The 15859-nt window shown below is 37.4% G+C and overlaps 1 protein-coding gene across 3 annotated transcripts in view; it reads right to left on the reverse strand.

The window, feature by feature from the left end:
- mpv17 (mitochondrial inner membrane protein MPV17) overlaps positions 1–15859 on the reverse strand; it is a 29123-nt gene that overhangs the window by 3631 nt on the left and 9633 nt on the right. For all 3 annotated transcript variants that reach the window (XM_016470798.1, XM_016470800.1, XM_016470799.1), the window contains exons 3-5: positions 9403–9518; positions 7722–7814; positions 5397–5492 (exon numbers count right to left, since the gene is read on the reverse strand). In XM_016470798.1, coding sequence (XP_016326284.1) covers positions 5397–5492; positions 7722–7814; positions 9403–9518 — 305 coding nt within the window. The remainder of the gene's footprint in view (positions 1–5396; positions 5493–7721; positions 7815–9402; positions 9519–15859) is intronic.

A 15859-nucleotide genomic window follows, 5' to 3' on the forward strand; every position in this document is an offset into this window, starting at 1 on the left:
TTTAAAGGTGGGGTAAGCGATTTCTGGTAGCCAATGTTGACATTTGAAATCACCAAAACAAACACGCCCCTACCCCCAAAGGGTCTCGCCCCTATTTTGATAGCTCCGCCCCACACATACGTACTAGGGGTGCAACGGTTCAACTTACTTGCGGTTCGGTTTGTATCACGGTTTTAGAGTCACGGTTTTTCGGTACAGTTCTGTATGTGCTATGTTTAGGGAAAAAAGTGTATTGTCAAATAAAAATAAAGAAAATAAGAACAATCTAACTACAAGCAACAGCACAAATAAATACAATAGAGTAAAGATACAAATAAAATAAACAGTGCTTTTCAGGTTTTTTAGGTAGGTCTAACATTAGTTTTTAGGTACAAAAATTGAATAACATTGCATATTTGACTGTATAAATTAAAGATGAATCCTTATTAATGTTACAAAAGTTATTCAATCAAGAGCAGTGAGTGATTTCCGTGTTGTTGCTGTTTGATTAACATTAAGAAAGTGCTGTCACTTTAAGAGAACGCACTGATGTCTGCTAGGATACTCACCAAGATGGGCATTTTGACATAATTTTGTGTGAATTTGTCCATTCAAGCACAATACTTCAAAGAGCTTAATATATTTGCGCGCGTTCTGAGACGCGGGTTCATGCGCTTCGGATGAGCGCACACACAGATCTTCTCACTGCGCGAGCGAGTTTGCGTCTTCTGGCTCTTTAATATTTAAACTGACAAGGCTTAAATGAGTTTAGTTTAAACACAGATAGTGTGCTGTTCAGGTCTCACCTGCATTATCAACACGTGATGACGGCATAAATGACAGTTATTCCAACATACAGCACTCGCATTGAACAAAGAGTGACTGGTTTGTCCACGAATTGGTGTTGTTTTCTCTCTCATCGCATTGGGAAGCCAGAATTTGTATCCATCAACAGAAACATGCATTAGCCGAACTCTATCAAACCATATTACAGATGCATTGTCAGATTTAAGTTGAACCGTGTCCTAGTGCATGCCGAACCGTGTGTGGAGAACGGTACGGTTCGATTTTTTACCGAGAACCGTTGCACCCCTAATATATATATATATATACACTGTATATTATATATATATATTAGGGGTTCAAACTTTTGAACGGCTGTGTATGTATATATTGCCGTGTACACAAAAAGTTTGGGATCAGTAAGACTTGTAATGTCTTTAAAGAAGACTCTTATGCTCATCAAGGCTGCATTTATTTGATCAAAAATACAGAAAAAAACAGTAATCTTGCAAAATGTTATTACAATATAAAATAATGGTTTCTATTTTAATATCCTTTAAAATATAATGTATTTCTGTGAGGCAAAGCTGAATTTCCATCAGCCATTACTCCAGTATAAAGTGTCACATGATCCTTAATAAATCATTGTAATATGCTGATTTTTTGCTAATATGCTGATGAAAAACTTTATTTTACATTATAATAATAGTTCACAATATTACATTTTTTCCTATATTTTTTATCACATCATGTCATGACTAATGATGCTGGTACCTAAACCCAGCCTAAAGGGCTCCACTCAGAGAGAGAGCGTGTGCTGTAAAAGCTCCACAGCTCTGTCCCACTGCATCAAGCGCAAGTCAACACCCTCCTTTCCCTGGTGCCATATAAAAATCAAGTCACCTGGAACACGAGGGCCCTTTCCCTGCTAGTGCCATCTTTTGAAAGGTCAACTTAGTGAGATTGAGTGTGTAAAAGACGCCAGTATTAGAAACTTGTGCTCTTTCTGTTTGTACTCTTTGCCTTAACAGTTTCTAATTAAGAACGAACAAGGCACCGGCCACCTGAGGTGAAACTACCATGGGGCCGATACGTCATTATATTGTTTCTCCTGAGCTTGACGTCACAGGAGTTTAGCCCCTCAGGAACAGAGAACGTTTCATTTTTTTGGACCGTTTTGAATACACAAAGGCACAGAACACAACAGGGATGCTAATATGCTATATCTTTAGAAGTGAGCAACTTCAAAGACCAGCCAAATCCTGAATGCCCTGGAAACTGCCCACAGGTAGAAAGCTGCGGGCAACTGCTAACAATGATCAAACCAGAGGTTCAGAACCACCCCAAAGACTTAAATGCAATGACAAATATGACAGTGATCTCTCTGTTATAGCACCAGGTTATAAAGCATCAAACGGCTCATGAGGAGAACAATAATTTGCGGATGAGTTGTTGGTTCTAATCTGGGTTTTTCAGTGAGCTAATGCACACTTAACCTTTCAATCCACTATCAACAGTGGGGCGACTCTCCAGACTAACACTTGATGATGGTGATGTTGCACTTGGTGTTATTTGTTAAAGTAGGATAAAGTAGTCAGTGGGGAGATGGCATTTAACCTGACTCCACAGACTCAGTAGAATAGCATTAGTGATTGTATGTCTTACCCAGTGACACTTGTATAAAGTGTAGGTAAAGTTATGTTGAATTAATGCAAATTTGCTGTGTATTTTATGAAACAATGTATTTTATAAATGTATTACATATGTAATAAATAAAGTACATAAGACTAACATTTAATTTTCTGTCCTTAAGGATGATGTATGTAATTTTCTGTTTTGAATTGAAAAACTTTTTGGTTTTTTTTGCAGTTAAATTTGGTGCTACTACTGGCACAGTAATTACACACTTTACCTTTAAACTGAGCTGAAAAAAAAACATCACATTAAAAACTATTTGTTTTGATCAGCTATTAAGTAAAATTTAGAGGACAAATATTTTTTTTATTTCAGGTTTTATATCAAAATAAAAGAAAAAAACAGAAAAAGGTAAAGAAAACAGAAAAGAAACAAACAAAAGAAAATAAAAGAAAAAGAAAAAAAGTGAAAAGAAAAGAAAAAAAAATCAGAAATGAAGATAAAAATAAGGATAAAAGAATAAAAAAGAAAAAGGAAAAGAAAAGAAAGAAGGAAACAAAAGAAAGAAAGAAAAAGGAACTGAGAAAAGAAAAGGAAAGGAAAAAAATGTGCAAAAAGAAAAAGGAAAAGAAAGAGAAGTAAACAAAGAAAAAGGAAGAAGTAAAAAAGAAAGAATCAAAAAGAAAGTAAAAACAAAAAAGAACAAAAGAAAAAAAATGGAAAAAAGAAAAGAAAAAAGACAAAAAGAAAGGAAAATAGAAAAAGTATAGAATAAGAATAAAAAAGAAAGTAAAAGAGAAAAGAAAAGAAAGGAAACAAGAAAAATAAAGAATAAAAATGTGCAAAAACAAAAAGATAAAGAAAGAAGTAAAGAAAAAGTAAAGAAAGAAAGAAGTAAAAGAAAGAATCAAAAAGAAAGTAAAAACTAAAAACAGCACAAAAAAAAGGGAAAAAGAAAAGAAACAAAATGAGAAGAAAATAAATTAAATAAAAAACAACAGAAAAGTAAAAGTAATTAAAGTAATATAAAAAAAGAAAGAAAAAAGACATACTGATCTTTATATAATGGTATTGGCATCATCCATTGAAAAATCCAGATGAGGTGAAGGTGTCTTTACATTTAGCAGGTGCATTTGTTCTAAAGCGACATTCAGTTCACTAAAGCGAAGTGCAGTTTCCCTGGAGACACTCTCTGGGTTAAGTGCCTCAGACACAATCAGAATACCAGTTCACACATGAACTGTCCAATTCACAGGCCATTCCAACCCGAGATCAAACCCATGACCTTTCCATTACTCCAGCAGTGCTTTAACCACTAAGCTACCGCCTAATGAGCGTCAAAACGCCATTCCAGCAGCAGAGCGTCGTTTAGTTCTGTTTTAAAGGGCACTACTGCGAGCAGCATTCCGAACTGTGATCTGTCACTCTTGCTCCACAAACTGCCTGACCCATAGTCATTATAAACAAAGGTAGACGCCGTCCATGACACGTCAAGAGTTTTAATCAGCACCAGAGGACCTGTTTAAACCAAAAACAGCCCTACTAATAACCAACAGGTACAATAATGCATCGGAGTGGGATTCTTTAAGTCGAGTCGCAGAGTAGCATCACTAAAGGTGATTTTAGTGATTGGCTTTCAGCTCGCATTTCTTCTGTTTGGCTTAATGAGCGCATTTATCATTAGCTTTCCGTCTTTTCTGACATTTAGGTGACTGACCTTTCAGTCTCATTTTAACACCGACACCTTTCCTACATAAATAATTGATGGCACCACTCAGAGACAATGCTGCGTCAACCGTTGTTCCTACAAGCCCATGAGTCACTCCTCGCAGCTCTCCGTCCCTTCATCTCTCCAATCCCGGAAATACTCTCCAATTATGGAGTGCCAATATAAGGGTCACAAGACAGAAGGCTGGTGTGAGAGTGGACTTTCAGGACAACTGATGGAGTTTCAATATATGTACTTTGGCAGCAAGGGCACTTTTACGCCTGAAAATATAAGAATCTTTGGTAACTCTTTATTTAAAAGCCTTTATGTATAATGCATTATAAAGGGTTATTAAAGGGTATAATGCATTATAATTATTCATAATGTGCATTGTAATACATTATATCTTGTCATAAATAATAACCAAATTTAAAATGCATAGTGTAACAATGAATTGATGTATTAACTGTGGATACAATTATTTATGAGACTGTTCAATGCATTATAAGGTGCATTACACGACATAATTAATGCATTAAAAATACTTTTATAATGTATTATACATAAAGGCTTTAAGTAAAGTGTTACCGAATCTCTTCATGCCAATCTGCTTATGTAACTTAAATTGCTCTTTGAGAGGACTTTTGGTGTTTAATTGTGATTTTACATTAAGAATTATTGTTATTTTATTTCACGTTTACATTTAGTCATTTAGAAGATGCTTTTATCCAAAGAAACTTACAAATGAGGACAACAGAAGCAATCAAAACCAACAAAAGAGCAATAATATGTAAGTGCTGTGACAAGTCTCAGCCTAACGCAGTACGCAAGGTTTTTTATGTAATAAATAAAAAGAAAACAAGTACATAGAAAAGAAAAAAAGAATAGGGAACACTAGTGTTAGAGGGTCTTTTTTATGATTAATAAAAAGAAAACAAGTAGTTAGGATAGAAATAGAATACAGAGTGCAAGTGTTAGAGCATCAAGTGTTTTTTCAATAAAACAATAACAATAATTAATATTATAAAATATTGAATATTTTATCTCTTATATATTATATTTTTATTAATTAATTATTATATTGATAATTATTATTCTGTATTTAATAGTGATTTAAATTATTGTATATTATATTTGTATTTTTTATATCAATGCTGGAGGAAGAAATAAAAACAAAAATAATTAATATAATAATGTTGTAGTCATTCCAATAAAAGGCTAAATTAGCATTTTTATTTTAGGTTTTGTGAAAAACGCTTGCATTTAATTCAGGTTTGTGATGAAAACTGACCCTCTTGAGTTTGGTCACATTCTGTTCCACAGTCAGTCCATTGAGCGCTCCGGATATTCCCAGAAAAGCACCCAAGAAACACGGAGCAAAGCCCACCTGTGGAAATACAAAGATCTGATTAGAACACTTATCTACTTTATAGAAACCTTCTCATTCATTTTTAGATGACATATAAATGTATATGATGAATCAAGTTTAATGTTCATAATAAATACCATTATACATCTAATCCAGCCTAATTGTTAATTTATAGACTACTGCCTCACATATTCACACATCTGATGAAATATACATAGCACATGTTGAAAGCTATCAAGGACACAATGAGAGACTAATGCATCCATTTATTATTAGCACACTAGATCACTGGAATTCCTTCCTGTGTGGTTTTCCACAGGACATCCCATAAAGATTTATTGCAGAAACCAATCAAAAATGTGTCAAGCAAGACTAAAAACAGCCCCTTTGATTTTCCTTTGACTTTTGGGTACAAAGTACACAATGTTTTATGCTTTATAAGTTGAAATAGTGATTTTATTAAGTTTAATTTGCAAGTGACAGAAAATATATATATATATTTTTTACAGTGTCTTTGATACAGCGTAATTATACATTTGTAAACTGAGTAATATTAATTAACTACATGTATTTACTCTACTGTTAGGGTTAGGATGATGGTGTGATTTAGGGTTAGCTGTATGTAATTATGCATAATTTATTGTTATTACTATTGTAAGTACATGTAGTATTACCACATTTTGTTGTGGAAAAATACCTTTGGAATGCATGTAAAGTGTTATAAGGAGTGAAATAAAGCTGTGAACATGCCAACAGTACCTGCCACTTGACTGTGGGAATCTTTTTTGTAAAATTCAATGAATCAATCATGCTTAATAGCTAATTGAAATATTCACTTACTCAATAACAACTAAGGACCTCTTTAAGGTTTAAACAGCTGTTGTAAGCCTCTCAATAAAACAAAATTAAATACCTACAGACGAAAACAACCACACACACAACTTGTCGCTGGCCGTACTGGCTTTTTGAAATTTAGAAAGTGGGTCTCTAAAAATAGCCCTAGAATCTCTTTACTGAATAAATGTGGGAGAGCAGGCTGGCGTTGGAAGCTCTGTTGTTTGGGTGTAATCCGGTGATGGGAAAGGGGCCTGTCTTGCGTGCCTTTGTCTGCTTCATCCTGTACATTCATTCCACCAATCATGTAAACAATGACTTATGCAAACACTCATTTGTTTGACTGCCTATCAGAGGATGGATTACTTGACATGCATGAAGGGAGAGCTCGATGGGATACCCAAAAGGGATAAAGCACGTAGCAACAGCAATAAATAGAAGCTCCTAAAGCACTTTACATGTGTCTGCATACTCAACAAAGACACGACAGTCAGCTCTAGAGACAACCTTCCATGTGTGTATTTATAACTAAAGATATCTTAAAACATATCGAATATTGAGGTCTTTATTTTTGGTGTTTTGTATTAATTTTATTAATACTGTTGTGGAGAGATGATGTGATGGGGATGGGAGAAGAGGGAGAACAGTATGGGAAAATGACACAAAAAAAATGTATATACTATAAAACTATATTTTTGATGAAATCCGAGAGCTTTCTGACCCTGCATAGACAGCATCGGAACTACCACATTCAAGGCCCAGAAAGGTAGTAAGGACATCATTAAAATAGTACTTGTGGCTTCAGAGGTTCAACCGTAATTTTATGAAGCTACAAGAATACTTTTTGTGTGCAAAGAAAACAAAAAGAACAACTTTATTCAACAATTTCTTCTCTTCTGGTCAGTCACCACTACCATTGATGAGAGTACCACAACGCATATATAATACAATAATACAATATGCTTTTAATGAAGCAACTCAATGTTCCTTCGTTACTAGTTCTAAAGTGATGTTTTCGAATTAGTAACGAATTAGAAGCTTGGGCTCAGCTATTAAACTGTCAACTTTAGATTTTAATCTGTGGTGGAAAGGAGGAGTTCTACACAGAATGGGGCTTTTAAAGACACTCAGTTGTTATTTCTTATGCATTTACACACTTGTGCTGTCAAACTGTTGTATAAACGCAATATCACACTCATATAGACCTGAGATATGGCTGTATATACTCGTGTGATATTGCTCATATCTATTGGATTCTTTTGGGGATTGTGTATATATAAAAATATAATACATTTGAAAGTGACGTTTTGTCTTATAATACACAAATATGTACTAATTATGAAAAAAAAATTACATACCATGTACTTCTCACACACAAAAACAATTACTGCAATACAATGCACATATGCTCACCTGATCAACAAGCATTTTCTTCAGAGCTGCACCACCAGTACCACCAGTAACAAGTTTGTCCAGCACCTTGTACCATCCACCAACCACTGGACCCTTCAAAACACAGAAAACTTCACTAAACTCATCTCACGTATGTGTAGCACTTCAAACACTTCAGTAAACAATCATGAACACGAGCCCAGAATCTTGAGGCCGTGCCAGTGGTTTCATTTGTTCATGACAGGATTATGAAAACAGCGGGCTATAATTAGCTCCAATTCCCTCTGAATTAATGAGCTTTCTTTTTGTTTCCCAGTGTGGTTTTAGTCTGGGCCTGATTAGCAAACTGATCAATAAATGTGTCAAACAGTGTCTCCCGCGGGTGTTCCATATTCTTCAGGAAATCTCTCTTTTAATGCAATTATAATTTGCGGTTTAGCAGCATCAATGTATAATCACCCACCAATGGCAAATTATGCATATGGGCGTCTTTAATAAACAGCTGTGCACTTGTTTGAGAAGACACTTGTCATTTTTCTATGTACAGTGAATATATAGCAGCTCTATATTGTCTTTCTGCATTCTTTCCTGTGCTATTAGCAAAACAAAGGATGCCATGACACATTAAATGATTAATACTGAGCTTCTGCTTAATTCGGTTGACTAGGCAATAAGAACTCAGTTTATAACCCTACACCGCCAACCCTGAACCGTGGTTCAGTCTTTTGTTCTAACAGCAGTGAAACAGATTTTACTGCACTAATAATAACGACTAAGGTCTGATGTTGAACCGAGTGTGCTCAGGCTGAATCATACAGGCCATTTGCAGATTAGACCTCAAGTCATTTGGACAGAACTAGTGCATTAGTGCTTTGTGTGTGTGTTGTGTGTGTGAGAGGGAGGAAGGGAAGAGCAGGGTGCTCAATATATCAATCACTGTGTGCATGTCAATCACTGAATTGAAGTGAAGTGACATGTGGCCAAGTATGGTGACCCATACTCAGAATTAGTGCTCTGCATTTGTCCCATCCAAAGTGCACACACACAGCAGTAAACACACACACCGTGAACACACACCCGGAGCCTTGGTGCCTTGCTCAAGGGCACCTCAGTCGTGGTATTGAAGGTGGGAGAGAGCGCTGTACATTCACTCCCCCCACTTACAATCCCTGCCGGTACGAGACTCGAACCTGCAACCTTGGGTTACGAGTCCGACTCTCTAACCATTAGGCCACGACTTCCCACTGTGCAAAGAACATTTAAACATTTGAATTCTCTGACATTTTGCAACATTTTTTTTTCAATTTTGCCTTTTTGAAGTTTTATTTTATATATTTAGAAGTATTATTATCCAATTCCCATTATCCAATTATCAAAAACACAAAAAATATTAAAAACCTCAAACTTTTGAAAAATAGTGTGTCAGATAACTGCGCCAGAGAGGCATGTAATAAGACCATTGAAAGAGTATAAAAATAAAAAAAACATAAGCATCACAATTTTATAACAAATAAGCTGATTTTTGGTCTGTAAGAATACTTAAAAAATCTTAATTTTACTTTCAAAGAATGACACCCACGGAGACCTTCAGAGTTTTAACTCTCTTGGTCCTATATTTAAATTATATCAGTACGATGTAACAATGCTGGAGGATCTCAAGAGAAACTCGTATGCAAATGGAACAGTATCACAGGAGACTTACGACAAAGAAGAAGCCAATGCTCATCATCTTGGCAGTGCGTCTCACGCTGTGATTGGCCAGTCCACGGCGCTCAATCAGCTGCTGGGAGATGACATCACCCACACCCACCAGAGAGCCTGGAAGAGAGGGAGTAAAAATGAGGGAGAGAGAGAGAGAGAGAGCGGGTGCCAGTCGGGCATCTGTTTGCCCCCACTGCCCAGCGTGAAGACCCACACACAGGTAACCACGCCAGGGGCAACTGACAGGAAACACTCACTCAGATTTTTGCCGCCCCATTCACTACCTACTTACTGAGAGATGAGATGTGCCATATGAGGTCTTGGGTTGATCTACTCTAAATTAGGATAACAAATCTTGACTTTGTGACCTTGACCCTATCGATCACACTACCTTTCCCCCAATTTTTTTTTTTTAATTAGTACTATTATTCAGCAAAAAATGCAAGTAAACAAAAATCACAGGAAAGACATTTATGACATTATAAAATATTTCAAGTAAATGCTGTTCTGATTTTTCAAGGAATATCAAAAAATGATCAAAGAATGAAAAAATAAATAAATAGCACAACTGTTTTTAACATAGATAACAATAAGAAATGTTTCTTGAGCACTAAATCAGCATAATAGAATGATTTCTGAAGGATCATGTGACACTGAAGGCTGTAGAAATGTCTGCTGAAAATTCAGCTTTACCTTCACAGCAATACATTTTGAAACATATTCAACAGTTATTTTAAATTGTAATAAAATTTCACAATATTACCTTGATGTACATAAGAGACTTGTGCTAATAGAAAACATAAAAAAATATCTTACAGACTCCAAATTTTGTATGGTGTTGTGCGTAATCTTTTAATTTTTTTTTTATTCTTTAATTGTATTTCTTCAATTCTTCTACAATGTTTCAAACACTTATTCATTACTAAATGTACAGAAACAACAGCAGAGGACTCAAAGACTTTAAGAAAGACTTTAAGAAATCCATCTAGTCACCCCACAATGACCTTTAAATGTCACATTGTAAATTTCACATTGCGTTGAGATCCCCTTATGAAAACCACAGGGGGCTGTTTCCTAATAGCAGGGACAGATGTTATCCTGTAAAACACGATTAGTCAGACAAACCATGCAACACATTTCTGAGAACACTATGGAAACATTTTAAGGTAAAAAGTACAACCAAACTCTTATTCATTCATCAAAACCAGTTTCAAACGTTCCACGATGTGCCTTGACAGCGATGTAAGGTATATTTAAAAATAAAATTGCATCATATAAAGCACATTTGAAGCAAAAAATTTTTTTTTGACGGGCAAAACAGCTTAATTGCTTTATTTACATTTTTCATAAGTTTCAATTCTATTAATTTTTGACAGTCCAACCTTTAATTACATAATTAGACATTTATTTAACCCTCTGGTGCTCCTCATTTGGGAGTCACACTTGTGATCTTCACGGTCAAAAATGACAAGATACCTGAAATTTAACTTTTTTTCGACCCAGTAAAATCAAAGTAATATATTTTTGTTCAATCATATTTTTTAATTTTTTTGTATTTTGAGATAATGTCATGGCACTAATTAATATTTATGCAATAATTATGATGAATTTCTGCCCATTGAAAATAAAATTTAAAAAAAAAAATATATATTTATATTACTTTTCAATTAATGCAGTATTTCATGTTAAAATAGAGTCAATGCCTTTAAAAACCCATGTTTGAAGCCAGATCTTCTTGGTAAAATAAGAAAATAAATTCCATGTTTTAGCCCATAGATTCTTATATAGCTCTATATAAAAGGCCTATAAATTCTCTAATTTTTTTTTTTAGACATAAATACATTTTTTATTAAGTTGTGGGTTTGGATATATATTTAGACATTCTCAAAGACAACGTTTTGTAAAGGTTTAGATTTTATTATTATTTTTTTTTTTAATTGATTTGAAGCGTCAGTTTTTGAATTATTACTACAGTCAAACCTGAACACAGAGAAAGCATTTTGTTACACAAAACATTAAAATTCTATAAAAATATAACAAAAATGAACAGAAATGTTTTATAAGAGCTTATTCCATGGTCTGTCTGAATACTCAATTCTGATTGGCTGGCAGGTATGCATTAAAACCGTTCAATGCACAGGTAGTTCCAAGTCAGTTTAATCACCGTTCTATATTATTGTGCGCTGCTTTAATTGATGCACACAAACACACACATCACTCATAAATACAGTGAGAGGGAGAGAGGTCGGAGATCACAGATTGCGCTGCACACACACAGAAACTTATTGTCGGTGCTGCCCCGCGACTTTTATTAATAAAATAGCATAGATACTAGATCACTACATTATCTTCCTCAGCAACGAGGTAAAATCAAAGTAACTAAACAGCTTCATTGTTTGTAGAGAGAGACGCACAGACACAGGTAACTCACACACACAACTGTCATCTCTCTCTCTCTCTCTCTCTCTCTCTATTGATAGATCGATCGATAATTAATTCAAATAAATGCTATAATTAATTCAAATAAATATGGTCTTACCGCACTATTTCATCTCTGTATCTGATTTGAAGCGGGCAGAATGCTAGAGCTAACGAGCCGTAACTGACGAAAATAATCATAAATTTTACCCTTCCGGTTAAATATTGGAGACGGTCCTCACTGCAGAACACAAGATCCAGGGGGCGTGGTTGGATCCAGATCCAACTCCTCCCACCTTACATATACCTAAACCTACCCGTTTTCACCCCGATCCCTAAACCCACCCATCTCCACCCCTAAACCTACCAATCTCCACCCTCTAGATGTGGATCCAACCACGCCCCCTGGATCTTGTGTTCTGCAGTGAGGGGCTACTGAAATATTGCGCTGCTAACATCATAAACAGCTTTAAGTTGTCAATGCTGGCAAATGACCATGGAACAACGGCTAGCTGTTGATTATCCCTTACTTAATCCTTCTGGGTTTGATCTGATTTCAACCTCTTATTTCAGTTTTCTGACTCGTTTTGGCCATATGGTTATAGCCATACCAATTAATTTGAGTGTGTATAATTGTGTATGTTTGTGTGTGTGTCTCTGAGTGTGAGTGTGTGTTTGAGTGAGTGTGTCTGTTTTGCCCTCTTGATGTTTTAAGAGTGTAACCCCTTCCTTGCTGTCCACTTTTTTACTGCATTGTAGTTGAATTATTGCTTTTATTTGACATATTTGCTGTGTTACAGTCACACCAGTTCATAGGTGTGTGTGTGTATAAGTGTGTGAGTGTGCATGTGTGTGTGAGTGGATGTGTTGGTTTTGCACTCTTGATGTTTTAGAGTTTCACCCTGTCATTGTTGTGTACTTTTTTCTGCATTGTGTCAGATTTGTAGATTGTACAGTTTCATACCATTCCAATAAAGCTGTGATTTGTAAAAATTAAAAACAGACATTTTTTTTGGTCAAAAGTGACAGAAGAGCACCAGAGGATTAAAGTACCAGACTGTAGCAAAAGCGAAAAATAAAATCATTCTGTAAAAAAAAAAAAAAAAATCCACGTGCAGTTTTGCCTCACTGACACCAAATACTTTCCCTCTTTACACACCAACTTGAAAAGCCTTCAGACTTTAGCACTGTACACTGGCACTATGAATATATCCATGTATAAATTAATCTCAAAGTGTTTAAACAATTAAACCAAGAGAGACCTGTCAATACCCTAGAGTTTGAAAGTGTGTGCGCAAGAATGTGCTTGTGTGTTCATCCATTCATCCTTGAGGAAACACTGAGTGAACAGAAGCTGTTGAATATGAGTGATGGAAAGCTTTAGATAGACTGCAGCTCATCACTTGCGCGCGCGCACACACATGCACACGCACACACACACACACACACACACACACACACACACTGTGTGCCAATCACATTGACAGAGCTGTTTCCTCCCAACTGCTGGAAATGTCACAGGTCTCCTTTCTCTTCACACACATTTCGATCGTCTGCAGTCAAAGCCGTAAGGGCAGCAAATAGAGCCATGCATTATGCATGTGTGCATAAACAGAGAGCTCACTGGATATTGACATGTATCGGAAACCCAAAATGAATACAAACCTCAATAAAAGAAACCAAAACCAATGGAACTCATCACAAAGGAGATTTCTTTCCTTTTTTTCTTTACTGTCCTGTGAGGACCCTTTTTACATTTGCTTTCATCTTGAGCCATGAAAAACAGGCATGTTAAAGTTATATTCGAGGTCTCTGAGGTCTCTGGCCCAGACTGATTTCTCTGATCAAGAAAACAGCATTCCCTTTCAATCGGTTCAATCGGTCACTCTCGACGTCACGTCACGACCGATGAATTGGAATCTCACTTAGAGAAACCAATCCACTTGAAGTGTAAACTAAACGAGCCAATGCACATTGGCATGCGATGATTGCATCCAGCTGCCGCTGATCACAGCATGAACATAAAAAGGCAGCCGGTGCAACGTATACCATCTTTTCGCTTCGGAGCCGAGCAATAATATCGTTCTACTCCTACCAATATCTTCGTTTGTGACGATGAGTTCAATGCGCTCTAGGGAGATTTCTGTCGTTCCTGTGTCGAGTGGGTTGCGCACTTCAGGCTGCACTACCCCCTGTTGTGCTGCAAGCGGCCATTTCCCCTGTGCGTCTCAGCACCTAAAAGAGCATTTCCCTGAAAGAGCCTATTTCTCTAAAATAGCTTACACGGGTGCGTCTTTGTAAAGACGACGGATCGTCTTTTTAAAGATGCCATTTTACCTGTGCGTTTCTGGATGCGGTCGTTACCTGGCGCTGGGTGATGGTCACGATCGCTGCCTCACGTGTCTGGGCATTAAAGGGTTAGTTCACCCAAAAATGAAAATTAGCCCATGAAGTACTCACGGCAAGGCATCCTAGGTTCTAAGCTGTTTAATGGCAGTCAGCGGGTGTTGCAGTGCATCAGTCCAAAAGAAGTGAAATAAAGCGCATCCATTCATAATAAAAAGTGTCTCACACGGCTCCGGGGGTGAACAAAGGCCTCCTGTAGCGAATCGATGCGTTTTTGTAAGAAAAATATCCATATTCAAAACGTAATAATCACTTTAATCTAGCTTGCGCCAACAGTTGTACATGGAAGCAGCTCCGGGAGGATGACGTAAGATGTCGGCGTTGCGTCACATACACCTAGGATGCCTTGAGGGTGAGTAATTCATGGGCTAATTTTCATTTTTGGGTGAACTAACCCTTTAAACACGCTGAGGTGGCATTCGTGGATGAGTCATGTTTCCATTGTGGGAAGATGACCATCTCGGAGCTGCGGGCTAGGCTCCTTTACCTCGAGGGGGCGGACCCAGAGAGAGAGGGAACTGCTCTTTGGGGGATGGTGAATGCACCTCTCCCTCCCCTGGAGGAGGGCCAGGTGGAGAATCTGGAAAATCTCGACGAGAGAGCAGTTTTCTCTGTCTCCCAAGAGGGCACAGAGAGTTGCGGACGGACCAACACCGGACCACACTCATCCTCCTCTCTCGCCAGCAGGTAGCAGCGGGCGGTTCAAGAGCGTCATCAAAGGCCCTACTCACGCACCCTCTGCCAAACCATGGAACCAGGTAAGTGTTGCACCGCACACTCAGACCCCTCTTCGGTCTGCCCACGAGCCGCCCAAGTTGGGTCCCTGCGTTCCACCTCGCTGCCCCACTTCGGGTACGGTGGTGGGTCCGCTGGTCCCGCTTGCACAGTATCTGGGTGCCTGGCTAGCGCTACCCAGCCCGTCTCGCTGGCTTCTGCAGACGTCCCCCCAAGTTCAGTGGCATCTGCTTCACGGCAGTGAAGACGGCCGATGCTCCTGTCTTGCGTGCGGAGTAGGGGTTGCACAGACTAATCGACTAATCGACTAGTCGACTTCAATGCTCTGCCATGACGCTTTAAGCTTGACGTCGACTAGTCGCTGGTCCTATAGAGGGCGCAACAGGATAAGAAATCCTTGAAGGACTTTCACGTTTTGCACGTGCGCGAACTGAGTTTTGTGGAGAAAATGTTTGTCTCGCAAAGAAGAAAGTATTTAGAGCGCACGAAAATCAATTTTGCATTTAAAATAAGTTTTTGGATTTGTGCAGACCTTCTCTTTTGCGCGTGCAGTGTTTCACTAGCTTGTTCTCTTGATGCCCGCCCTCAGTGCTCTCTAAATACCAACGGCTCGCTTGCTCAACACAACCCAACGTTACAATATGCCATAATTCCAGCCAATCAGAGACGAGGCTGCTAAATTCTGGTTGGCTGCCTTGACAACCAATCACAACATTCCTTGCATTACCTCGACAGCAGAAGAGGAAAAATACAGTGCATGCATAATTATTATGCAAGTTGATATTCTGATTATATTTTTTTCCAAGCACATTTTACCAATAATTATAACTACTATTAATCTTGTATTTAATCACTTATAATCTATATATTATTGTTCATGAAGGCTGGAAGTGAAAAAC

This window comes from Sinocyclocheilus anshuiensis, unplaced genomic scaffold (genome assembly GCF_001515605.1).
Source record: "Sinocyclocheilus anshuiensis isolate Anshui unplaced genomic scaffold, SAMN03320099.WGS_v1.1 scaffold2322, whole genome shotgun sequence".
NCBI lineage: Eukaryota > Metazoa > Chordata > Actinopteri > Cypriniformes > Cyprinidae > Sinocyclocheilus > Sinocyclocheilus anshuiensis.